Below are 27622 nucleotides of genomic sequence, written 5' to 3'. Positions count from 1 at the left end.
TGATGTGTTAGTTGTCGCCTTCCCTAGACTGTGCAGCTTCTCAGGTCAGGGATTGTTATCTTGCTCATCTTTGTATCTCAGTCACTGGCACAGTGCCCGATATCTAGTAAGAACTCAATGAATGTTGATGAATGAGTTCATAAATGAATCATGATAGCCCAGTGTCTGGCACATCAGAGATGATCAATAAATATTGGTTGAAATGCTATAGAACTGAAAGTACGGGTTACAGAAACAAGGTCAGGAAGAATTTCAAGAAGGAAGGTTTCTTGAACGCAGTCAAAAAGATCCCAAAAGATCAAGAAGGGTGAACACTGAGGGGAAAAAGGAAACATTGGATTTGACAAAAAGGAAGTTAATGTTAAATCCTAGAAAAAAAATAGCAATTGACAAAATGTTTATCACAAAACCAACAAGTGAAGATCAGTGTTTACTTACCTTCCGAGTGTTAGTGGTACCTCTTTACATCCTGTGACTGGGTGAGCTCCCGTGAACCCTGCAGTTTATTATGCCACAGTCTTCACTAAGTAGCTAGTTAAAATGCCCATACATTAACCACCAAAGCTTAAAAATCTTTCACTTACATTTGAATTTTAAGCTTAACCGTACATTAACCAAGATAACCATACAGTTATCTTTCCTAAGAAGACCACTAGCTGAGGGGTTATTACCACAGATATTTTCTCTCTCCATTCATTCTTTGAGCACGTATTTATTATGCTACAAACTGTGCTGAGTAGGGTCCATTCTTCAGCTAATGGGGCAGATTCTATTAGTAGAGCTCATGTGTACTTGTGGCTCCATTTTTCAAATCCTAAATCCTAGACTTGCCGGGATTCCCAGGGCAGTTTAACTCCTGGGAAATTCCTCTTGGGAAACACTTAAACTCTTCTTACCATTTGCTGTACCAAAAACAGCACTAGCTCGGGCAGCTAGGATGTCTCCCTTGAGTGGAAACATTGCCCAGAGTACATCCTAGGGAACCCTGGTTTACATTCTGGGTCATATTAAAATGAAGGCTTCTTTACTGCAGGATTTGAGAGAGTCCTTTTTGTTTTCTTTTTTTCTTTCTTTGCCAGTCTTTTATATGCAAAGATGCATGGGGGCAGGGTTGGAGGCTTGGATAATACAGTATAAAGTGTTTTCTAAACTCATTTTTTTCTTCTTGGGACCATTTTATGGGATACTGGGAAATACTGATATAGATTATGTATGTTCATTCACTCAGCAAAAATTGTTTGTGTCAGTTATGTGCCTGACGGTGTGCTGAGAACTGTGGATAATATGGTAAGTAACCAGACACACAGGAGTGTCCTTATGAAGAACCGGGGGGAGAAAAAGACATAAATCAAATGCACTAAATTGTAAATCGAATAATTACAACAGTAAAATTGCAGTTGTGACCATGCAATGAAGGAGAGGCACACTACATGGCAAGTGAGAGCCTATAAAAGGGGATTTCAGTCTGGTCAGGGAAGGCTGCTCTGAGGAGGTAACCTGGAAATGATCCCTGAAGTATGAATAGGAGTTCACCCGGTGATGAGGGTGGAGAAGAGCATATGCCCTGGGATGGGAGGGAGTTCCGTGAGTGTGTGGGACAGAAAGAAGGCCAATGGGGGATGGGGAGCAAGATGAGGCTAGAATGGTATAAAGGGCCAAACCATATAGGACATTATAGGCCATGTTAGGAATTCCGGTCTTTATTTGAGGAGCAATGGAAACCATCGATTTGTGTTTTGGAAAGATCATTCAAGCTGCTGAGTGGACAACTGATTGGAGGCGGGCCAGGGTGGATCTAGGTGGACTGTTTAAAAGGCTATTGAAGTGGTCTAGGATGATGCCTATTTGGTGATGGTGGTGGAAGAGATGATGACAAGAATTCATCCTCATTGGTCTAGATCAAGTCCCTCTTCTACAAAGCAGCTGAACCCACACAGAGCTGGGTTTGTAATAATACACAGGTACCATCCATTTCACCAGAAATCTTCTCTCTGCACCTGAGGGATTGGGGGTGTAGAAAGGGGTGGTCTGCTCTTACCTCAATTCATTCAAGCAAATCATTGTATAGAAGCTTTTGTCCTCAGATTAGAGATGCTCTCTGGAGCATCTGTCATTAGGATCCAAAGAGAGCCCTTGCCTGTAACCATGTTCTTTGGGGTCTGCTTTTACCCTATGGGACTATAGGTTTGTTTCCAGGCATCTGGGAATTTCAAAGCTGGGAGGTGTCACAGAGATCATCTTCACCCTCAACCGTAGGCAAGAATTTCTTCTAAAAAAAAAAAAAAAAAGAATTTCTTCTACATATTTGAAAACACCTCAAACAGGTGTCCATTCATTCTATCCCCAATTACACTAGCTATAAGCTGTCTCATCCTGTCCCCAAGCCTCTGGGGTCTTTAGAGCTTAAACACTATCTCATAACTCACCCATAATAATTGCTCTCATTCTCATATTTTACATACTCTCTCATTTCCTCACAATAGCTTCAATTTACAGAGTTTAAGTGACATGCTCACAGTAAGGAAATTTAGGGTCACACCCTTATGAAACTTTGCTTGGAACATACGATTCTACCCTGTGCATTCTATGTCGTCTGGAATTTTACAATGAACACGTATAATTCCCCTGACTACTCCAGCCCACACTGAGTTCTCTTATCACTAAACTTTTATACTTAACTTTAAATTTTTTATATTTTAATAATTCAGTGACTAATTTTAAGTGTACCTGATTTTTTTTTTTTTTTTTTTTTTTGCGGTACGCGGGCCTCTCACTGTTGTGGCCTCTTCCGTTGCGGAGCACAGGCTCTGGACGCGCAGGCTCAGCGGTCGTGGCTCACGGGCCTAGCTGCTCCGCGGCATGTGGGATCCTCCCGGACCGGGGCACAAACCCGTGTCCCCTGCATCGGCAGGCGGACTCTCAACCACTGCGCCACCAGGGAAGCCCTAAGTGTACCTGATTTTTATCCTCATCCAAGGAAATTCTGGGTAGGGATCATGTCATACAATTTCTCCCTGTATTTTCACTACGCTGGGCACATAGAACATGCTTTTAAAAAGATTGATTAATTGATTGATTAGTTAAAGGAACTCATAATTTTTAAAATGTCATGGAAATGCTGTCTATGGTCATGGACAAACACATGCAAACATTTGCAGAAATCCATTTCTTCTACTAGGTTATTTACAGTTGTGTTGAGGGGCTGGGTTTCCCCAAAGCTGGTTTCTTCTTGCTAATAGTGGGCTCACAGAGATAGCTTGTGAGATCTCAGAACTTAATTGCATTTGTGTGAGAAATTTTAGGTACTAAACACACCAGAAAATATAGAATCTACAACTTTTTGTCATATTCTATTAACTTTATAACCTCACCAGTGTTTATAAGTGGATGGAATTCGCCATGAAAGATACAGGAAGACTACATACAACACACCATCCAGAATTCCTTAAATTGGAATCTCCACCCGACATGGGAGCAGCAAGAGGATTTTGCCTAATACCCAATAAGGAGCAGCAAATAAAGCTTTGATTGCCTCTGACTTTAGAAGTTTTGTCCAATAATTGAGAGTCTGTGAGTTCCCATCTCCTTTGCAAGTCAGCTAATTTTTGCCTCTAAATTGACTACAATCAAATGAAATACTCTCTTCCAGTTGCTATAAACTGCTGAGGTTAAAACACCATTCTTAAAGTAGGCAGATACTAACACAGTTACTATATATTTTCCACTATGTTAGTGAGCTAAGGAATTGTCTATGTCATTTGTTGTAAAATTTTTTGTTACAATTTTCCCTGTCAAAGTATTGTATCTGTTCACAACATAGAAGGGGAGAATGGATATTGGGGAGGCAATCAGCCTTCTAGTGTCACCCCTAATATGTAGGGATGACTTCAAATCAAATGCTTTCACAGACTGGGAAAAAAACCAAACCTACACATTTTATTCTTCTTAAATATTTGTAAAATATATTGGATCTCTAAGCCTCAGTTTCCTTACCTGATAAAAAAAAGGGAGGGATTATAAGCCTGCCTATCTCCTTGGGTTGTTGTGAGGGTGAAGCAAGCCAATGCAAGGAAAGTTTTTGCAGAATGCCTGGTATGTAGTATGCGCTCAGTAAAGTCTGGCTTCTATTTTTATTATCTATTCGTGAATTATGTAATCCGATGTACTTGTTCAGATTTCAACCTGTGGGAAGGAGAGGCTGCTGCTGGAGAACGATGCATGTCATTTTCAAGAACCTGGTTCATATGGGGTACAGTGGAAAGCGTCCCGCAGTGGGACTTAGTTAGTGGACTTAAGTTCTGTCCCCCACCTTGCAGACTTATGTGCCAGATTCAGAAAGTCACAGAACATAGAATTACAGGACTTTGTGGAAGGTAGATTTTGTCGAGAGAAGCCAGGACTCCAGAATTGGGCTACTACTGCTCCTTTCCCTTGGACTTTCTTTAAAACAAAACAAACAAAAAGTACCACCACCAGCAACAACTGTATTTAGCCTCTTGAACCAGTTTCCCAATCTGCAATTAAGATAATCATATTTTCCCTAACTCATATGATTGCTATGAAGATCAAATTGGATAATGTAAGTGAAATCATGAAATGACAGTTTTAATTGAACCTTGCTAAGTACCTTGAGCTTTCCATGCATTGTGTCATGTAATTCACCCAGTAGGTAGTTGTGGAAGAGACCGTTGGTGACCCCAATGCCTGTTCTCCCCCTTTTCCTTAGAAATAAGACCTCTGATTTTTAGCTGGGCTAAAGTAGATACAGAATATACTTCCCGGCTTTCCTTGCTAAGTGTGGCCAGAGGTCTACCTTCTGGCGAGTGAGATAGAAGTTTAGTGTGTTACTTCCAGGTAGTGTCTTAAGAGGAGGAGGACATGCTGTTGTTCCTCCCATCATCTGCCCTGTTGGGTGACTGGAATGGTTATTTGATGACTGGAATTTGAAAAGCCATATTAGATTGTGTGGTAGCGTAAGAATTGCAGGGCATCAAAATAGGAGGAAATGATCCATTCCTTGAAAGTTTTCTGATAATATGGAAGAGTCATAGTAACATTATGAATGAAAAATGCAAGTCTCAGGAAGACTACAAATACAAATTAGTATAAAGTTACAAAATAAGCAAAACTAAAATAACATATTTTTAAGGTGATGTGTGTGCATGTGTATGAGCGCACATGCATACACACATACATATATATTAAGGAATTTTAAAGAATTCATATATATATATTTTTTCCCCAAACCTCATGACAGGGATTTTAAAATTACTTAAAAAATTTTTAAATTCCATTAAAAAATTTTTGAGTTCTTAAAACAAAACAAGGGATTTCTAAATACCAGATTCAGGATAGTAGCCATCTATGAGGGTAGGCAGTGGGTAAGGGAGGAACATTTATGTAGATGTAAATTATTGATAACTGTCTTTTTCTTGCATTGAATGATAGGTTCATGGGTATTCACTATGTTCTCGATAAGTAAATGAAAATTTAAAGGCCCATGGACGGACCATTGATGATTATGTGTCATGAACTAAGGATTATGATTAATCCAATTCTGTGTACTCAAGTTCAGAGAGAAAAGATACTAGCAATAGCAATACATGCTTACTGTGTACTGGGCACTGTTCTTTTTTTTTTTTAGAGTAATAATTTTTAAAAAATATTTATTTATTTATTTGGTTGCACTGAGTCTTACTTGTGGCAGGCAGGCTCCTTAGTTGCTGCACGCCTGTGGGATCTAGTTCCCTGACTAGGGATCAAACCTGGGCCCCTGCATTGGGAGCGCGGAGTCTTATACACTGCACCACCACTAGACATCTTCTAAGCTCTTAATACAGTCAGGTGACCCACGGTTGGTTGAATCCAAGGATGCAGAACCTGTGGATACTGAGGGTCAACTGTGTGTTTTAACCCATTTAATCTTCCCAGTAAAGAGGTTCTATGATTATTCCCATTTTACAGATGAGAGAACAAAGGCCCAGAGAGATTAACAGTAACTCTTGAGACCCACAGCAGAGTTGGGATTTAATCCAGCCGGGCTGTTTCCAGAGTTCATGCTCTTAGACACTGCCCTATGTCTAAATAAATGAAAGAGATAATTGTATTAGGGCTTAGTCATGTAGGAGAAATTATAACAGAGGCTTTCTGTAACAATGTTAAAGGATGAACCACATGCACAGCTTTTTAAGTATACTAAACACCACTGAACTGTATGCTTTAAATGGGTGAATTTTATGGTATGTAAATTATATCTTAATAAAGCTGTTTTTAAAAATTCTACAAACCACAAATAAGTGACTTTATAATGCAAACTGTGTCCCAAATGATTGTTCGCTATTTTAGGGATTTCATATATGTCTATGGGTAAAATACACACTTTTTCTGTAGAGCAAACAAAACAAACCTTACTGTTAGGAGACCACTCACTTTATGAAAGAAAATGAAGCAGAAAATTTTAATCCACTACTGTGAGTGGGAAAAATTTTTTTTTAAATTCCCAGCTTCAGGCCTTTTTGTATCTGTCAGGGAAATCAAAGGGCTCTTGGCTCCCAAGATAAATTTCATATTGCAGTCATAACTGTCTCTGTATGTACTGAGGATACACAAACAGTAAAACCTAGGAAGGAAGAGGGTGGAAAGAACACATTTGATTGAAAACATACTGATACCTTTTAATTGCACAGCTTTCTTCCATGCACATAACTTTTATTTTGCTTTCCTTTTTAATCTAAAACTGATTTTAAAGGAGACGGAGAAAGCACTGCATTTAGACAGCTAGTTGTGGCCAATCTCCTGCTGGGTGCGGCCTCTAGGGCCTTTGAGTTGTACAGCTCCAAGGGGCCAACACTGACACCACAATGGGCAATGGCAGCTTTTCCTCAACACTATTTCTTCGTTTTCGACAAGGCACTAAAAGGAGAGATCAACATGCTGCTATGATAGCTTGGTAGCTTAACTCTGTTTTCATGACCACTGAAAGATCCTCCTCACAGTTAGTTATCCTCACAAATCTGGCCATAGATCACAAGAAGACCAGATGAAAGCCTGGACTGGACCTCAACAACTCGCTCACCAACACAAGAAAAAGTGTTTAAAGTCTTGGCCCTCTAAACCATGGGTCACTTTTATCCTCTCTCAGCTCTCTCTAAAGTGCATGTGTGAACATAGGCTGATACAACCTCACTAAGCCACTTCATACTTTAAAAAACACAGAGAAAATGAAAACAAAATAAATCACTTATTTTAAGTACATCTTGGATCAACATATCATGTCATTATTCAGTTCTGTCCTACCTACACACACACACACACACACCCCACAGGCTATATTTTGGCTCTGTTATTGATAATGGAATCCAGTCCTTTTCTGTCTACCCATTAAACTTACCAGTCCTCTTGATACCAGACAGGCTGTCAGCTCCCCACCCCTTAGATAAACCTTCCTACTGCAGCCACATGTGGGCAGTATCTTCCATCAAGTTCCCTAGTATTTCAAATGGCAAGCCACTAAGCCTAGCAGAGCCTCAGGCACTGCCACACATACTGGTATTGCTCTCTGACTTCTCTCCCTCAATTCTTGTGCTCCCTCAGTCCCTATGATGAGATTTGGGAAATTATACTTATTTGGTCCTTTTTTTTTTTTTTTTTATCAGTGAGTCATCTAAGCAGGTCAATTTAGGCCAAAAATAGTCACCTTGGATGGAACCTGATTTATTTGGATTGGCTATAACACTGATTAAAGTAATCAGATAATGGCTTAACTTCAACTTTGTGTTGTGTTACTATAACCTTGAAAGAGATGAAAACTGAAACCCCCTAACTATGCAAAGTTTTTTCTTTTGAATAATGTGTTTTTTTTAATTCCCTAGCATCCAGATTTCTATCTCTAAGTATCATTTCCCACTAAAAGGAACCAGAACTCCTAGGAGAAATGGCTGATTCCATGTCAGGGGCAGATAAGCCTGGAACAAAATAATGAAGAGGGGGAAGAGCAAGAGGACAGTGTAGATGAAACAAGATTGACATGATTTGAAAACTGTTGAAATTGGGTGTTGGGCACAAGAGAATTCTTTATAGCATTCTACTTTTGTATATTTTTTAGTTTTTCCATAAAAAGTTTTTAAGGAAAGCTAAAAATAATTGCTATTTTGAAAACAATGAAACAGCAATAGCATGCACATGGTAAACAAAAGTTTTCTTTTAATAATGCATAAAGGTATAGAATGAAAACTTGTCTTTTTCCACCTAGCCCCTCCTTAGCATGATCTCAGTAACAACTTCCTAAGTATTCTCAATTAAGTTTCTATGAATATATATTAAAAAATGTACAAACACATATACAGGTATATCATTTTTTAAAACCACAAATGGTAGCATATTATACACATCGTACTATGTCTCATGAAGTTATTTCACTACCTGGTTTTAATACAGTGACTATGTCTACACAATACAATATCATAGATATGCTTTTACATACTGGGCTTCTTTCAAGTTTTTTGATGTAATCAAGAGACAAAAGGCTCATATCTTCACCTTCCTCAAGATTACTTAATAAAAAGAAGGATGGCTAAGGCTGGGGTAAACAGGTTGCAGTCCCTAATCTTAAAAGTTTCAAGTTTAGGTTTCCGTTTGGGGGACCCTGTTACCTTGAAAAATGCCTTTAAAAAACATCTCACATTCTCTCCTTACAGACAGGATCTTGAGAGGTGTGGTTAAGAGGATCAATACAAGAATCCTCTTAACCTCTGCCGGGAGGATATCGGGGAGGACTGCAGAAACCTAACCCCTGTGATGAACTCAGCACTACCTCCCTTCACCAGACGGTGGGCAGCCGGACAGAGGCTGTACCTGTTATCATCTTGGTCTCCGGCACCTCGCGCAAGTGCTTTATCGTCTGACACGATGGAGGTCTGTGGAAAGAAAGTTGGGTTTTAAAGCGGTTAACGATTGAAAGAACTAAAAGAGATGGGTTTACAGACAGAAAGGTGGCTGTTCTACTGGGTTGTAGTATAGACTAACCCGGGGTGGGGTGACGTACAAGAAGCCACAGAAAAAAACGCGACACATCTGCATGGAGCGTAAATTGCACTCGATTATTCAACAGGGAGGGATACTACATATGAAAAACAAACGCAGCTCTATTACGGAACTACAAAACCCCAAATCCACGTAAATTTGCAACACAAAACAGGAAGCCCTGACCCCTCCGCCGTGGCCTGACAGTCCCCACCCCGCCCGCGGGCGGCGAAACTGGAAGCGTCGGTGACTCTCCTGGGTTGCCCGGGGGCACTCAGGCGAAAACGGAACACGCAGAGGAAGGCCGGCTCCTGAGCCAGGGCTGCGCCCCAGCTCCGCTGCGTCCTCGCTGCGGGACCCCAAGAGCCCACGTCCTGCCTCCGCCCCGCCCCTGACGTTAGTGTGAGCCGGCGCTTTGCGAACTGTGAACTCCCGGCCCCGCCCACCTGCCCCGTGGGCCCCAGAGCGCTTTCTGGCGCATGGGGGGGTGGGGCTTTTTCAGGCTGTTCCCGCAGAGGCCAGAGGGGCTAAGATGGTGTCCGGTGGGCGCCCCGCGACGGCTTCCTGAAGGGTTCGTGGGTCCCGACAGCCGGAGAGCCTGCCCAGACCCTTGTCCCACACAGGTAGGAAGTAGGAAGCCCAGAAGTTCTGAGGTCCGAGGACCAAAGCACAACCAAGTACGCAGCGGGACCGAACAAATGTTGGAGAGGAGAACGCAGAAAGCGTGGGGAGGCGGAACTGGTTTATGGTCACCGTCTCGCGACGTCTAACTGACGTCGCAGAGCAAGCGCGTATTCTACTCTTTCACCTTCAGGCAGCCTCCTCAGTGTAGGGGCCTACCCCTTTAAGCGAGTGATGGACAGTTATTTCGGCCTATCAATTTCCTCGTCAACGTCCAATCAGATTTAAACTTCTTTCAGCCGCCGGAGGAGCTGGAAGAAGGGGGTAGAAGGAGGGAACCCTCCCCCTCTCTTTTTCTCTCTCTCTCTCTCTGTCTCGCACTCTGTCTCTCTCGCGAGATCGCAGTGACCCGGCCTCTCAGAAAAAAATGCTAGAACATATGGCCCGACTTCCCAAATAGTAGGCTAAAGGACGGGGTCGTAAACCAATGAAAGGGATGAGGAGGTGGGATCACCGCTTTCACAGCGCAAGAAGTACCGTTACAGGGCAGACTTTTTGTCCAATCAACGCCTCCAGACTTCGGGTCAGGTGACCATAGAGTGCGGGGGGCGGAGCTACAGTCTGGCGCGAGGAACCGTTAAGATGGACAACGACTATAACCAATGAGGTACTCTGACTAGGGCGTTGGGAACCCAATAACAGTGGTCGGGCGGGCGCCTTCCCGGAGCGCGGGGAGATGTAAAGACAGACAAATAGTTTTCCCAATGAGACTGTAGAAGAGAGGAGCTAATTGACCAATGAAGACTGCGGGGCGGGAACCTCTGCCGCGGCGGAGTCCAAGATGGCGGCGTGCGGTTCCGCTGTGTGAAACGAGCGCGGGGCGGCGGGTTAGTCAGTTTCGCGGAGAAGACCTCCGACGACCCGCTACAATGAAGGGAAAAGAGCGCTCCCCAGTCAAGCCGAAACGCTCCCGTGGTGGTGAGGACTCGACTCCCCGCGGGGAGCGGAGCAAGAAGTTAGGGGGCTCTGGTGGCAGCAATGGGAGCAGCAGTGGAAAGACCGACGGCGGCGGCGGGTCGCGGCGCAGCCTTCATCTGGACAAGTCTAGCAGCCGAGGTGGTAGCCGCGAGTACGACACCGGTGGGGGCAGCTCCAGTAGCCGCTTGCATAGTTACAGCTCCCCAAGCACCAAAAATTCCTCGGGCGGGGGCGAGTCGCGCAGCAGCTCCCGGGGTGGAGGCGGGGAGTCACGTTCCTCTGGGGCCGCCTCTTCAGCTCCTGGCGGCGGGGACGGCGGGGAATACAAGACATTGAAGATAAGCGAGTTGGGGTCTCAGCTGAGTGACGAAGCGGTGGAGGACGGACTGTTTCACGAGTTCAAACGCTTCGGTGATGTAAGTGTCAAAATCAGTCATCTCTCGGGTTCTGGCAGCGGGGATGAGCGAGTAGCCTTTGTGAACTTCCGGCGGCCAGAGGACGCGCGGGCGGCCAAGCATGCCAGAGGCCGTCTAGTGCTCTATGACCGGCCCCTGAAGATAGAAGCTGTGTATGTGAGCCGGCGCCGCAGCCGCTCCCCTTTAGACAAAGATTCTTATCCTCCATCAGCCAGTGTTGTCGGGTCCTCTGTAGGTGGTCACCGGCACCCCCCTGGAGGAGGTGGTGGAGGCCAGAGATCACTTTCCCCTGGTGGCGCAGCCTTGGGATACAGAGACTACCGGTTGCAGCAGTTGGCTCTTGGCCGCCTGCCCCCTCCACCTCCGCCACCATTGCCCCGAGACCTGGAGAGGGAGCGAGACTACTCGTTCTATGAGAGAGTACGCCCAGCCTACAGTCTGGAGCCAAGGGTGGGAGCTGGAGCAGGTGCTGCTCCTTTCAGAGAAGTGGATGAGATCTCACCCGAGGATGATCAGCGCGCTAACCGGACGCTTTTCTTGGGCAACCTAGACATCACTGTGACAGAGAGTGATCTAAGAAGGGCTTTTGACCGTTTCGGAGTCATCACAGAAGTAGATATCAAGAGGCCTTCTCGGGGCCAGACCAGTACCTATGGCTTTCTCAAATTTGAGAACCTAGACATGTCTCACCGGGCCAAACTAGCAATGTCTGGCAAAATTATAATTCGGAATCCTATAAAAATTGGTTATGGCAAAGCTACACCCACCACCCGCCTCTGGGTAGGTGGCCTGGGTCCTTGGGTGCCTCTTGCTGCCCTGGCACGGGAGTTTGACCGATTTGGCACCATACGCACCATTGACTACCGCAAAGGTGATAGTTGGGCGTATATCCAGTACGAAAGCCTGGATGCAGCTCATGCTGCCTGGACCCATATGCGGGGCTTCCCGCTTGGTGGCCCAGATCGTCGCCTTAGAGTAGACTTTGCAGACACAGAACATCGTTACCAGCAGCAGTATCTGCAGCCTCTGCCCTTAACTCATTATGAACTGGTGACAGATGCTTTTGGACACCGGGCACCTGACCCTTTGAGGGGTGCTCGGGACAGGACACCACCGTTACTATACAGAGATCGTGATAGGGACCTTTATCCTGACTCCGATTGGGTGCCACCCCCGCCCCCAGTTCGTGAACGCAGCACTCGGACTGCAGCTACTGCTGTGCCTGCTTATGAGCCACTGGATAGCTTGGATCGCAGGCGGGATGGCTGGTCCTTGGACCGGGACAGAGGTGATCGAGATCTGCCCAGCAGCAGAGACCAACCTAGGAAGCGAAGGCTGCCTGAGGAGAGCGGGGGACGGCATCTGGATAGGTCCCCGGAGAGTGACCGTCCACGAAAACGTCATTGTGCACCTTCTCCTGACCGCAGTCCAGAATTGAGCAGTAGCCGGGATCGCTACAACAGTGACAATGATCGATCTTCCCGTCTTCTCTTGGAAAGGCCCTCTCCAATCAGAGACCGACGAGGTAGTTTGGAGAAGAGCCAGGGTGACAAGCGAGACCGTAAAAACTCTGCATCAGCTGAACGGGATAGGAAGCACCGGACAGCTGCTTCCACTGAGGGAAAAAGCCCTCTGAAAAAAGAAGACCGGTCTGATGGGAGTGCACCCAGCACCAGCACGGCTTCATCGAAGCTGAAGTCCCCTTCCCAGAAACAGGATGGCGGGACAGCCCCTGCAGCAGCAGCCTCTCCCAAACTCTGTTTGGCCTGGCAGGGCATGCTTCTTTTGAAGAACAGCAACTTTCCTTCCAACATGCATCTGTTGCAGGGTGACCTCCAGGTGGCTAGTAGTCTTCTTGTGGAGGGCTCAACTGGAGGCAAAGTGGCCCAGCTCAAAATCACTCAGCGTCTTCGTTTGGACCAGCCCAAGTTGGATGAAGTAACTCGACGCATCAAAGTGGCAGGGCCCAATGGTTATGCTATTCTTCTGGCTGTGCCTGGAAGTTCTGATAGCAGGTCCTCCTCTTCCTCGGCCACCTCAGACACTGCCACCTCTACTCAGAGGCCACTTAGGAACCTCGTGTCCTATTTAAAGCAAAAGCAGGCCGCCGGGGTGATCAGCCTCCCTGTGGGGGGCAACAAAGACAAGGAAAACACCGGAGTCCTTCATGCCTTCCCACCCTGTGAGTTCTCCCAGCAGTTCCTGGATTCCCCTGCCAAGGCACTGGCCAAATCTGAAGAAGATTACCTGGTCATGATCATTGTCCGTGGTGCGTCTTAAAGTCCATATGTAACTTGTATTTAGTACTTTGACATGGTTCCTGTTTTGTGATGTGTGATGGGATACAGCATTGGATGAAATTTTCTTTTTAATTAGTTGTTTAGTTGTAGCTTTCTTCTTTTTTATATTTTTATAAACCTCTTTAAAATAGAAGTCAGGAGAGTTTAGCTATTATTTTAAGTGAAAGGGATGCCCTAAAGGTAGCAGGCAAATGGATTTACTTTAATTAGGAGTTCCCACTCTTATGAGTAACTTTTTTCCTCTTTTTCTGCAGTTTTTTCTTTTTTAACCTTAAGCTTAAAAAAATCCTCCAAGTTACAAAACCAGAAATTTGAAGTCAATTTGGAAAACAAAGAGCCCACTGACTATATAAAGATGATAATATACACCTGAAAATGGCTTGATTGGTATGTAGGTAAATAATTCCTGTACCAGAAATGTTTGTGTGGCTGAAATTTGATCAGGAATCTCATTAGTATAAGCTGGTAAATCATATAGCATTGTGATTATTTTATTCAGGTATTTGAGTATTTCTCTTAAAATACGTGGTTTATTCCCAGAGAGTTTGCTTTAACATACACGTTTTTATCATTGGCTCTTGAGTTCTGTATCCTGTATATGCACTTTTGGTTTGTAGCAGTAACTGTTCAGTAAAAATTGAGGAGTATGTTACAAACCACATATGTCTTATGCTTACAGTAGTATGCAGGAAGTGAGTAGGTGCTTTTAAAATCAGAATTGTTTGGTCAGTTGTTGGTGTGTGGTGGTGGTTTCACTGACTTTTTCAGAGAGATGTCGCAGGTACAGTTCTAATTTAATTGTGCATATTTCAAAACTTGTGTTTTTCATCAGAGATGAGTTTTTATTTTTGTATCCATTCAAATTTCTAATTTCAATAATAGAAAGAAGAGTTGTCTGCAGGCTCATAAGTCATCTTTTGTTTCAGTGGGCATTAATCAGCCATATGTCATCGTGAAATGCCTTTGACATACTCTCCAAATTTTGCTTGTATTTTTATTTTCATATTTAAACGCTAGCAATGACATTACATTATTGAAAATATTTTGAATATCTTTGAAATTTTATGTTTATATTTTCACTGGTGTCCAACCACAGAAAATTGAAATGTCAGTTTAGGAAAACCCTTTTTTAGTGGTTTATTTTCTCAGACACCTGGAATTAATACAAAATAATTTAGCCCATCCTGACAGTTTTTTTCCAAAACTGAAGATTATATCAACTTCTGGTTCTTAACAAGGGTTTTTGCTGCTTAACAGTAATGAGTGTTTTCCTTGTCTGTCTTTTTTTTTCATCTACCCCCATCACCCCCACCCCTAGTTTCTCAGGTCATTTGTAGGTATATTTTCCCCCGTGATTTAAATGTTGAGGACTTTAGCTAAGGCCTTTGATATTTAATTATGATTAGAAACTTGAGGACCTTTGGATCATGGTCATGTTTCTAGTCTGTGTAAGTGACTTCTTGAAAGCCTGGCAGAACCCAACTGTTTTCTTTCTGTTATCAAAGCTGATAGTTTTGAAATAGCACCAATAATAACCCAGGGAAATGTCATGTAATTTTTAATTGTCCGTTATGACAGGTGTCTAATGCATGTCAGCATGAAAGCCTCATCACTCTGTGTCATCCTTTTTGGTTTTCACTATGCATTTGTAAATTTTCTTTTTAAGTTTGGAAGTTTTTGTGTTTTTTGTTTTTAAACTGGAAAAACTAGCCATTTTGAGAGAAGGAAGATACTAGGCTATGAGCACAAAGGTCCTTGGTGTGCCTGTAGGGAAAATACCTGAAATCCTACAATTAAGACTTTTGGTCCTTTTTGCTTTTAAAAGGCTTTGCTTGACATTCTAATGTGGAGTAGACACCTGTTCAGAAACTTCTGCAAGTGTGCAGTCTGTGCATAAGTGGGGTCAGAGTACAATTTGCGGCTAGATACATTTTTTCCAGTTTAAATAATCTCACTAACCATTAACTTTTGAATATCTTTTGATAAGATGGCTGGACAAATAATTTTACTCTTTTAGGGAGTGAAGTCCATGACATCTAATTTTACTCTAATCCAAAGTGTGTGTGGTTATTGTTTTTTTTTTTAAGTTGATGTGACAGCTTACCGAAGAGCAGAGTACTGTGGGTTTTGCTCCATGTTTGTTTGAACCTTAATCTGACATTGTGGCTTTTGTTAGATCTGGGCAGTTTGTGCTTCAATGTTTTTGAAACAATAGCTTGATACCATTTCTAAATGTATGTATTATAACTATGTTTAGTTTAGTGTGTACCTGCAGAGTGCCATCATTCAGATGAATCTCTTAATTTGTGTTGCTTGTTCTGTTGTGCAGGTTCATAATATTGGTAAACTACTTAAAGCTTCAGAGTGTAATGAAAACAAATGTCTAAAACTATCTGGTTCTAATTCTCATTAGCCAGAATTTCGTAATCTCAACATTGGATGTTCTTTGTAACAACCAATTGTTTCTTTTACTTTAAAAAAATGTATTTGTTTAATTGATTTTTTTGGAACTCAGTTCAAATGAATGGAAAGAATTTCTTCAGGATATCATTCAACGACTTATTAAGTATTACTGGTAAAAAAAAATAAAACATCAAGCTAATTTAGATTTTTAATCACAACTTCAAAGTTTATGAAAAATTAATCATTCAGCTCCTAGCCAATTTTTTTATATTATTTTGTTGGTTATAACTGGGATCCCTATAAAGAGTTTTCCACAAAAAAAATTTAAATTCCTGGTTTAAGATGTATATTTTGACTCTCACCTGAGAGTAGATAGAGTTTTCCCTTTAAGGATTATATCTTAAAATGTCCATCCTCTGGCTGGTATAAGCTCTTGTCACATTTTGAAGGTTAATATATATACTCTGGACCTTCTTAACTCAGATCATTTGAGGTACAATAGTAAAAGTAAGGTGTGTGTTGCTTTCTGAGTCAAACGCTTGTTTAGGTTTATTTAAAAACTATTTTATGAGCAGGTTTTCACTGACAATTTTTGTGTTTTTTGTCTTTTTGACTTTAAATCCACTTTCTTCAGACAGTGAAATTGCTCATTTGCAGATACAGCTTGAACTGCAGTTTGGTTCCCTATAGGACCCACTCACCAAAAACTGTGGTAACAGAACTAGGAAATCCTGTTGAGAAGAGGGCCTTAATGACCTTTTTTGTGAAAAAATTTTTGGAGAGAATTTCTGGACATTTTTTTTCTGTCTCTGCCACAGTGTTTGGTTTGGAGATAGGAGTTAGGTATGAGAACAAGAAGAGAAATGGAGCTGACCCTCTTAACATTCTGGTTATAGTGATGTGCCTAAAGGGAGAAAATGATTTCAGGTAACCACGGTGAACTGTCTAGCTTAATGAAGAGTTTTACATGTATGATGTAAACAGAGTTGGAAAGTAAAAGTCCTACAGTGTTCTTTGGCTGTTTAGCGATTGTTTGTATGAGGGTTTTCTTAAAAGAAAATAACAGCTGCTGTCTTTGATAACACAGATGAAGGTGGATTTTTAAAAGGCTTTGTATCTTGACCCCTTTGTACAGTAATGGAGTAGGTCTGTATTGCTCCATATAAATTACAGAATGAAAATAGAGGGGGTAAAAGTTTGACTAAACTCCACCTTTTTATAGTTTCATTTTTTAAGTTATATTTAGAATATATTGATTATAAATTGATTGTAAACTTGCTTTTTTCTGATATGTTTTACTCAGTTACATGAGTACCAAGGATATTTTCAGTCCTATAATCCTCACTTAATTGCAGTCTTTAAAAAAAAATCCACCCTATTGTTCTACTTGTTGTCTATTCATACAGTAAATTCATTTCAAGGTTTGTGCCAGTGGGTATTATTGGTGCTTTTTGAAGTCAAGGTGGACTATCCAGGAAGGTCTTGTTAATGTTATGTTTAGCTATAATGGCATAGGGGAAATATATATATTTTTAATATTGTAAACGTTTGTACTGAATAACCTTTTTCCCCTCCCCCCCCGCAAGCAAAACTGGTGAACAACGGATGAAGATACGGAATTCAAAGCTCTAATGGACCTTTTTGAAGAGAAGTTGTGGCTTATGTGGAGTTTACATGGGCCTCTTGATGGAAGAAAGCTAATCTGTTTAGTATTTGTGCATTTTACTAAAATGGCAGCTTAAAGTTGTGTATCTGCTATTGTGATGCCAATGCCGGTGTTTTAAGTGGAAAAAAAATGACCTTGCTTTGTGCTGTGTACACAAGATTTCTGGAAAAGAAAAACCCTTTTTATGGCTCACACAGCTTAAAAGTAGCTGTCACTCAAACGTGCGCTCACAGTTGAGCTGCTTTTGTTTTATTCTAAATAAATTGTTTCTTTTGAGGAAAATGTTTTTCTGCCTGGAAGTGAATTGACGGCAAACCTTTGACCCCTTTGTTTGCAGCTGAGGGGGTACTTGCTGCTGCTCAGATCTTGTATGTCTTGAGCAAGAAGCAGGGAGACCATCATTTTGACTATCACAGTGTGTCAATTCTGAAGGATCACTAGTGTTACTGTGACCCCCTTTGTTTGCAGTGAAGGGGATCGTTTGCTTCTCAGTCCTCAACTTGATGAGGAAATGGTGCTGTTTGCTGGCACGCAAGAAGCCGGGGCAAGCACCGTAAGCCTCACCACAGTGCACGAGTCGGGGGCTTTGCTGGTTTGAAGAGCCGGAGTTGCTGAAATTTAAGTTTTGATTTATTTTGTTCACCCATCACGTTTGGCCTTAGTTTCATTTTTAATTTGAAGAAAAGTTTGAAATTGCTTTATCTTGCTCTTAACATTTGCACCAAATTGCCAAAAGAAGGAGAAATGCTCCGCTTGCTTTTTAAATGTTAATGATGATGTTAATAAAGCCTTTCCTGACACATTTGAGGAGCTCCTCCATCTTCAGGGGCTTCTTACCAGAGTTATGCAGTGATGGGTTTAGTTCTGAATGGATGAAGAGTTCCTGAGAGCTAGCGTTTGTAATTAGAACCGTTACTTGGTATCTGTGCCTTATTTGACCTGTGGTTCCACATGCCTTGGATGTGCATGCACCGTGACGGTTTCATAGGTACGAACGCACACTCAGGCCCAGTCACTTCGGTTGGTAGTACAGATTGTGAGGAAAAAATGGAGGCATCCTTAAGGAGCAAAAAGTGTTTGCCTTTAGTTCCTGCATTATCCTGTACAGGGGCTCCTGAGCTTTGGAAGCTGTTTCCAGTACAGGAGAACAACTCCCCTGTTTGCAGCAGGAGACTTCGGTGCACAGTGACAACGCTGGAGTTCAAGAGGAAGCCAGCAGTGCTGCACCATTGGCTTCAGACACCATTGTTGTTTGCCAGTTTTAAACTTAACTAGTTGCAGACGAAGACCACCTTGAAATGCAGGCTTGTTGGGCTTGTTTTGAATTTTAACCTCGGATGGAAGAGGCCTAGTGCTGTCTGTCTCCATGCGGGATGATGATTACTTAGGCAACAGGTGATTATCAACAAAGGATGCCACGCTTATACTCTGCAAGGTGGTGTTCCAGTGGCAAACAGCTGTATAAACTCTTGTAAACAGGTAAGAGGGTTTTTAGAGGTCAAAATGCATTATAATTATTAGGGTGAGGGCTTTTAATGTTTTGGGGTATGTTTCTCTGATTGGAAGTCTTTAGGTACTCTGCTGCTGTTACTAGCTTCCTCCCCTCACCAAAGTGTTGTATTAACAAAGTTGCAGGCCAGAACTTTTGTTCTACTTGGTATTTTGAGTTTTTTAAGTTTTAAAATTTGTTTTAACGTTTGAAAAAATTATTTTAATGTGAGAGCCAAAGTATTAAAATCCTGGTTATGGATTTGGATCTACAAAAAATTGACGTTTTCTTTTAGCCATAGCCTTCACCCTTAGTGGTGATTTAATGGTGCTGGAAGAACTCAACTGGTGTAAAAATGTTGCTTATTACAAACACTGATTTCTAAACCTCCAAGTTAAGAATATTTTAGTATGTATAGCAAAAAAGTGTATTATCAGACTGGGAATGACCGATAACTTAGCCAAAATAGTTAATTTTTTTCTTTTTCCACAGGGAGATTTATTTAATTATAAAATTAGGTAGCTACAACGAACTTTAGGAGGTGAATGGGCAGTGTTGAGGAAGATCTAGCGCTTAACCATTTTCATTGTCCATTTAGCCCTGCCAGCCTTCTGAGCCCTTCCAGCCCCTCCCTCCAACATTAATCAGGTGTGAGGCTTTGGCCGCTTAATACAAGCACAACTTCTTGAATGTATGATACAACTTAGGTTTCCTTGCTTTATTTTAAATGGGATCAAATATTTTGAAGAGAATTTTTCTTTTTCATGAGATTTTTGTCTTTCATCTCTTTCCAAAGGGGAAAAGTGAAGTACGATGGTTTTTAGGTTCTCAGTATGTCATTTTCAACAGTTTTTAAAACATGAGTTGGTAAATGATCTCTCATGTACATTTCTTTAAACAGTTTATTCCTGTTGGAAATGTTAATTTCCAGTGTGTTTTCTTTCTCTGACTACTGAAAGCCCATTAAGTAGTTTTTACAATTAGTAAAAAAATATTTAAAATCACTGTGGCAATTTGAGGAAGATTTTGTTACACTCTACGTATTTCTCCATGTTTGGTATCTTTCTAAGATCTCAGGCTTCATCTTTCAAGAAGAAAAAATGTTGCAGACAGGGCATTTGTTTATTTGTATCTGAAACCATGTCATGCAAAATGGAAAGATACACAGTTTTTTGAAACTACTCATGAAATCATTTTATTTCCAGCTGCACCATGAAGAAAAAATATTAATTGGGTTGAGTATTAGATCTAGAGTTCTGGTTTTATAAATTGGAAGGTGCCCTTTGGAATTATATGTGTGGTTTTTCCAGTGTCTTTTGTATGATCTGAATTTAGGGTTCTACTATAAAGGAAATAGTTCCAAGAACACCCCTGAGTTGACTTGTGCTCATTTTGAAAAGTCTGGTTGTATTAAAATTGAAAATGGGGATTACCCTGAGTTTAGTAAAACAACCTAGATTTTATAAATTGCCACTTCAGTAGCTTAAGGCACATTATTATTTACAAGCTGTTTATCTGAGGCAATAAATTTAGTGCTTATGGCTTGTACAGCATCTATTTTTCTTCTTTGCAATAGGATATATGGTTATGGCTTATCTGACCATCACCACCATTTCCCATTCAAGTTTGCTCTTTTTAAGCTTTCCTAGTTAAAATAGGATTTTTACTTAAAAACTTGGATTATAACCTAGTTATACGTTCTAAGCAGAGGAGTTTATTGAGCAACAAAATTCCTTCAAACCTCAGACAAGATTGTTGCTAAGAAGCAACCAAAAAGAGATTTTGATTTTGAGGTAAAATTACTTAACATGCTTCTGTACCCAAATGCTGTGATATTAAGCATTCAGGTAGGGTTCCTGTATAAATTAAATGCTGGCTGTATGTTAAGAACTAAGATGCTGAGTATATAGAACAAAGTATCAAATAGTGTCTACCCCTGTCAGCAACTTGTACTCTAATTGGAGAAACTAGATATAAACAGGTAAATAGTTAAATATCAGGGGAAAAAAGTTCATAGTTTAATAAGACAACTATGAGAGATGTCACAGGTCAAATTTGATTGATTGAATTTTTACTGGCCATATGGGTATATGATTGAGTATATGAACTTTAAGCTGGGGTGGTCAAGAAAGGCTTTACAAAGTAATTTGTTAGTTAGAGAAGGATATAGAATGGTGGAGGGAGGTTGGGATTGAGATGTCAGGCCAAGAAGCATGAGTAATAATAGAAGTTGATACATGGAAAAGATGCAGGCTGAGTCTAGAAAACTAGTAACGTAGTTGGGTCAACAAAATAGGGAGTCCTGAAAGGCAAGCCAGTTTTAGGCAGGTGGGGAGTGAGGATGGATAATCAATTGAGGGGTGCTGATGTAAAGCAACAATACTAATAGCAGTCACTTATTAAATAGCATTCTGCCAAGTCCTCGACAAACATTGTCTCATCCACTTTTCACCACAGACCAATCTGACAGCTAGTAAGTGATAGAGCCAGGGTTCTAACCAGGCTTTTGTTCTAGCTAGGGCTCTTGGTCACTGTATTGTCATACCTCACTTTTTTCCAGCTGCTGGGATGGGATTAAAGCTGCAAACTTGAGAAAATGTCTGGATAGTGTATTTCATACTATAGTGTATCAGCATTTGAGGTTCCTGGGAAACATACAGGCCCTTGGCTCCAACCCCAGAAATTCTGGGCTTTGTTAGGGCCAACATGGCCCAGGAGTCTTTGTTCTTTTACAAGCCCTCCGGGTAATTCTGATGTAGTCTGTGGTCAGTGGCCATGGGTTGAGCAACACTAACCCACAGAGAGTAGAGTGTTGAAGTTATAAACTTGGGGTAATGTCATATTTACGGCATGGGAAGGGAAGATGGTGCTAGAAAAGAGGCTCAGGTAGGAGAGCCAGAATAGTGTTCAGATTCTGAAGCTGAGAGGAGCTTCCAGAAGATAAATTCAGAGCTATTGAAGAGACAAGCAGAATGAAACTGCAAATGCCGTGGAATTTATTACTTAAAATTGTCACTTAAGTAATTGTTTTATAGTCATGTAATTATATCTCCCAGGAATTCAGTCTAGCTTAGTATTTAATTTTACCTTATAACTGTCTGTGAAGAAGCGTTGCTGTTCAGTTTATGAAATGCTAAAGGGGTACCAGAAAAGTTTTATGACTTGGCTGAGGGGTACATAGCCAGAAACTGATTGAGGTATCCTTGAGTTTTCAGTTAATCTAAAAAATAATGTGATTGTAGTCTATCTTGAAATTGAAAGCAATTGTAGGATTGAGTGAGTATATGTGTATGTACACGACGTAAGTTGTTTTCCATCAATGAACCATCACTTTTCTCTACTACCTCCTAACTAGGTTACTAATAGGATTGAGATACAATGGAATTATAGGTAAAGTTGAGTGTATCTTTGACTTGTAAATGGTTGAAAGATTTCCCATTTTGAATTATCAATACTTGGTTTGTCTTTGATTGGTGTAGCTAATTATTTAATTCTTCAAATATTTAGGTACGTGTTATGTATCAGGTGGTATTCTAGGTCTTGGGAGTATATTGGTGAGGAAAACAGCTCCTTATGTCTCATGGAGCTCATATTCTGATGAAAGAAGGGAGGTAGGTAGTAAACTAAGTTAGGGCCTTGTTGCCAAGAACAAAGGGTTTAGATTGTATTCTAAAGCTGAATGCAGTGGAAAGCCATTGGAGGTTTTAAGCAGGGGGATGAAGTGATTTGATCAAGATTTGACTACGTGTCTCAGGGAAGTAACGAATAAATGTCTTTCAGATTTCTTTCAATTATTCCCAAGATCTAGAATACTGCCTCGTATATAATAGGTACCCAAATATTTGAAGAATTAATTAATTAGCTACAGAAATTGAAGACAAACAGTATGAGTAATTCAAAACAGGAAATCTTTCAACCATTTACACGTCAAAGATAAATGAACATTTCAAATTCTCTGCAAGACGGTGAATATGTTCTTGCTCAGAGATAAGCAGTGTTCTTTTATTTAAATACTGTAGTAGAGGTTTTATTTCTTCTTCAGGCTCATAATTGTTGACTACCCTGAGTTCTTCCTCCTTGTACATCCTCATTTTCTCAACATGTCATTTTTTATTCTTTCTGCTTTCAGCAAACTGTCATGACAGTTTACACTATAGTCACATATAGTTTCTGCTATAACACACTGACCGTGTTTTCTTTATTTCATAACTTGTAATTTTTCTAGTGGTATCAAACCAAACTTCCATACTAAAAATCAATTTAGAGGGTTTTTGTGGAATGGCTGTCATCCTGTGCAAGCCAGTTACATGTGTGTATACAGTTTTAAAGTACTGAATTAGTATCTGACCTTTCTCACGTAACCAGCAGATTTTCCTTTTACCCAAGCCAGGGGCTTAATGAAAAGCTGTCATGCATAAGCTTGTTATTGCATCTATGTTCAGGGTAGAAATATTATTACAGGTAAAATTAACACTTTGAGGCACCATATACATATATATTTTTATTACATATTTTTAAGGCATATTGAGAAAAGTGTTGTTTGATAAAATTGTATTTTAGCATATAGAAATTGACTGTCAGTAGTTTTACCTTGCTCCCAAGATAAGCATATCGTTTGTGTATATTCTTTTATAGAGAAACACTTCAATAAATACACTCTTTAGAATTTTTTTGCATTTTGTAGCAGAGGTCTCAAACCTGGCTATGCATTAAAATCACCCGAGGAACTTTTCAGTACCAATAGCTGGGAGTCTCTCGTAGATTATTTAAATTGATCTAGGTACAGTGGGGCTCTGCCAAGGCCCCACTGTTGTTTTAAGTGCCCACGTGATTCTAGTATGTAGCCAGGGTTGAGAACCACTGCCCTAGAGACAAATCTTAAACATACGGACCAACACACGCACAATCAGCCTCTTAAAAACTGAACATCAAAGCGAAAAACTTTCAGAGTATAATTTGGGTTCAGTAGAGTATGTATATTGTTTAGTCTTCTAGAATTTCTGCTGTTGAAAGTGTGGCCCTCAGACCAGCAGTAATAGCATCACCTAGATGCTTGTTAAGAAATGTAGAATTGCAAGGCCTGACACAGACCCACTGAATGGACTCAGATCCCTAGGTGATTCCTCTGTACTGGAAGGTTTGAGAAGTACTTACTAAAATGCAGATATATAAATGTCCTTTGTAGTAAAAATGGGTGATTAGAATCTTATCCCTCATGCATAAGATTCTCAGATTTGTGCATTAGTCAATGACATTTACTTTAAAGATTTTAAAAAAATATTTCAATAAGAAAAGTGAGAACAAGAGTTCATAGGTAGTGAGCTTCTGGTGACTACAGAATTACCAGAGGGTCTCTGCCACCAAGATAGGGGAGGGGTTATTGTTGTCTTTCCTAGTTGGTTGGTTCTTGCTTATTTTGTTACACTTATATTTTTTTCTCTCCCTCCTATTCTGTTCTAGCCCACTCTTTTCATTGTGAGATAGAATATGTTATTTTTTTATAGATACAGGTGAGGATATTTGAGACACTGTACTGATAGGTGCCCCATAATTTAGAAAATTTGGTAGAGGTAGGTTCAGAGCTTTCTATGGAGGGCATGGGCATGGACAGGACTGAGGAGTGGTTCCTAATTGCTTTTGTTTTTAATTGTGTGATAATAACTTCATTAATAAACTGATTTTCCTCACATAGCAACAAGAATCTAATTATGTTAAAGTTCACAGTGACAAATAATAAATATTAAGATTTGTATATATTGAAGGGAATGGACCAATGTGAATGTTCAGAAAATACTGTAAATTGCATGATATCAGTTTGGATACAGAAATGCTATTTTTAATGCATTATGATAAAATATTCTAAAATACATTAACCAAGCAACCATGTTGATATCAAATGAAAAATTGCAGCCAGATTATTCTCATCCCACAATTTTTTAATTTTTAAATTGGCATATGTGTTTTAGAGGGATTTTTCATTAAGCACAGCAATGTCAGCGTCTCTAGAAAACTTTTCTAGGGTGGTTTTATGATTTATAGATTTCTCCTGAGACATGAGAGGTGTTTTTTTATTTTTTAGTGGAGACTTACCTGTATCATTTATTTCTCCTGACAAATTTCATTTATGAAGTTTACCCTCTGCAGTGTTGTTAATCTTACTGGAAATTCATTCCACGAAAAGGATGAATTCATCTGAACTTTAAGGTTTGGTGGTTGAAAATACTTTATTTCTGTGATACATGAGTGTTTTTTTTCTTTAATATTAATGGTTTAAAGTTATTTTGAACCTTCAGAGACACCTTTTCTTCTATTTGCTGCTCCTTAAGTTTGGAGATGTCTGAAGCCCTAATTTAAAAAAAAAATTTAACCATGGTATTGGATCTACCTCCTCTATTTTTTTTTAATAGCCAAGTTTAAAGGAGGGAACATTTGTAAGTATAGTAATTGGTTAAAATGTCTTTTTTTCCTCCTGGGTTTCTTTTTAGGAACTACTGACAATCAAAAACCTATAGCCGACTTTGGGATATGGCTTTATTATTCAGCAACTAAAAGATGAGTTCTAATTGGCAGACTTCTGGCATTGGCACTTGTCCTTCTGTTACTGTAGAAACTGGGTTGGAAGTCAGAGCTGCACAAAGGGAAAGGGTAAGTTTCTTTTAAACTCCATATTTATAAACCCGTATTAACTGTGGCATGGTATCAGTTTTCACATAAGGATATATACATTAGTGTACTAGAACGCAAATATGAACTACTGATTTTTACTTGAGTGGAAACTGACATCAAGTCATTAAATGTAATAGGAGGGTTTAAATATGGATTTATTTTTCTCGTGACTCTGACTTCACATTCTTGAAGCAGTGAACTCAGTATGATAATTTTCACTTTCACTTATATCTCATTTCGGGGTGATAAAATTGGTTTTTATCCTCTTAGATCTTTATTGTCGTTTTCTGGTAAGTGAAAATTGGGGTATAAAATATGTACAGAGGACATTTTAAAAGGCTGCATGAATTGTAAGTCTCTTCTCTGGGGCAAAGTCTGATTCTTTCCATTATAAAACAAGTACTGTACAACTGACTAGTTTTTTAGCTTCTCTCCTCTCTTAGCCAAGCAGGACGAGGTCGTCTGTTGGGCACATACATGTGTTCTCATCCAGGCAGACACCCATTAATCGTAGAACCTAAGACACCTGCCAGTTGGTGAGTTATCTTATTACTATGGCTTCAGAGGACTGTGCTGCACAGCTGGGGCATTTAGGCTTGAAATGGTTTAATCAAGTGTGATAAACTCCTCTGATCTACAGGTTGGTGTTTGTAAATTAACTTATACTAAACTTTGGCTAGTTGGGATATTGAAGGAAGGTAATATTAGCTCTTGTTCTTTAAAACTTGTCTATCATTTCCTTGGTCATGAAATACTGCTCTTAAGGGATAGATTTCTCTTTTCCTTGCTAAGAGAATGTTGAAGTTGGTTGACACCAACCAAAGAGTGGGACATCTTGGCTTTATTTTGGCCCAAATTGTTAGTTTTGTAAAAATAGTGTAAAAGCGAAAGTTGGAAATTTTTCAATAGGGAAAGTTAATTCAGTTTTAAAAATTTCACTTCACAAGTCCTTGGTCAGTTAATGCCTGAAAGTAGATTTTCATTAAAACTGTATGCCTCCCTTCCTTAAGTACTACTGTGTATCCTATTTGTTTCTATTTGCTCCCTGGAGCTTGAATGATGTAAAAATAAATTGAATTTGTGACTGTTGGTAAATGTGGACAGAAAAAACTTTAGTCTCTAGCTGCCTGCTGTCAAGTATCCAGACATCCAGATGTGTCTTTACTCCTTAGTAAGGGTGGCCAACTTGTCCTGTTTTTAAAACGGAGAGTCGTAGGTCGCAGGAACTCACTTATTTCCAGGCAAGCCAGACAGTTGGTCACCCTGTCTTATTCTCTGCATGCCTGAAACAATGTCACTAGGTTGTTACTGATCATCGTTTTGGATAGAAGTAGATTTTTACAATATGTTAGCTTCTGTTGGAAAGTACCAGAGGGTAAGTTCTTCTTTTTAAAGAAATGATAGTCTTATTTGTCTCAGTGATCCTAGGTAATGCCAGCTTCCCTCTCATAGAAATAAAACATGAATTTTATTTTATTTATTTATTTTTTGTGGTACGCGGGCCTCTCACTGTTTTGGCCTCTCCCGTTGCGGAGCACAGGCTCTGGACGCGCAGGCTCAGCGGCCATGGCTCACGGGCCCAGCCGCTCCGCGGCATGTGGGATCCTCCCGGACCGGGGCACGAACCCGTGTCCCCTGCATCAGCAGGCAGACTCTCAACCACTGGGCCACCAGGGAGGCCCTAAAACATGAATTTTAAACTGATCGATTTAAAGGTGATTACAAGGACTTTTGTTGTTTTTCGTTTGTGTCCCCATGTTAAGACCATGGGTGATAAATGTGAGACATTTAGGTAGATATTTGTGGTGAATGAGTAGCCAAATGAGGCAAATATATATGTATATATGTCTTAAAGCCTTATACAAGTTGATTCTGTTTTAAGAGAAACACTCAAGGCTTTTAATAAGTATTGGGCTTTGGTTTTATAATGAGGTCCTCAGAGGAACTAGGTTTGGATTTTTAAAAATTACATCTAAAATCAAATATTAATACACGGTGTGCTTTTTTTTTCTCATGGAAAAAGCCAGTTTTACAATTAGGCAAGTTTATGTGCTAAGGAGCT

The 27622-nt window shown here is 40.5% G+C and overlaps 1 protein-coding gene across 2 annotated transcripts; it reads left to right on the top strand.

Annotated features, from left to right (window-relative positions):
• The first annotated feature begins 10354 nt into the window (after positions 1–10354).
• Positions 10355–17691, top strand: RBM15 (RNA binding motif protein 15). Of its 2 annotated transcripts, none has more exons than XM_029228438.1 (2): positions 10355–13305; positions 17326–17691. In XM_029228438.1, exons 1-2 carry the CDS (start codon positions 10440–10442, stop codon positions 17346–17348), a joined length of 2889 nt encoding a protein of 962 aa, XP_029084271.1. In that variant the 5' UTR covers positions 10355–10439; the 3' UTR covers positions 17349–17691. The 2 variants fall into 2 exon arrangements, with proteins under 2 accessions (XP_029084271.1, XP_029084270.1); XM_029228437.1 differs by having other exon boundaries at positions 10361–13218; positions 17326–17685.
• Positions 17692–27622: the final 9931 nt, after the last annotated feature.

The sequence above is a fragment of the Monodon monoceros genome, unplaced genomic scaffold (assembly GCF_005190385.1).
Source record: "Monodon monoceros isolate NGI ecotype Baffin Bay Population unplaced genomic scaffold, NGI_Narwhal_1 Super_Scaffold_18, whole genome shotgun sequence".
NCBI classification, from domain to species: Eukaryota; Metazoa; Chordata; class Mammalia; order Artiodactyla; family Monodontidae; genus Monodon; species Monodon monoceros.
The sequence above is the reverse complement of the archived record's forward strand: the minus strand, read 5'-3'. Positions and strand labels throughout refer to the sequence as shown.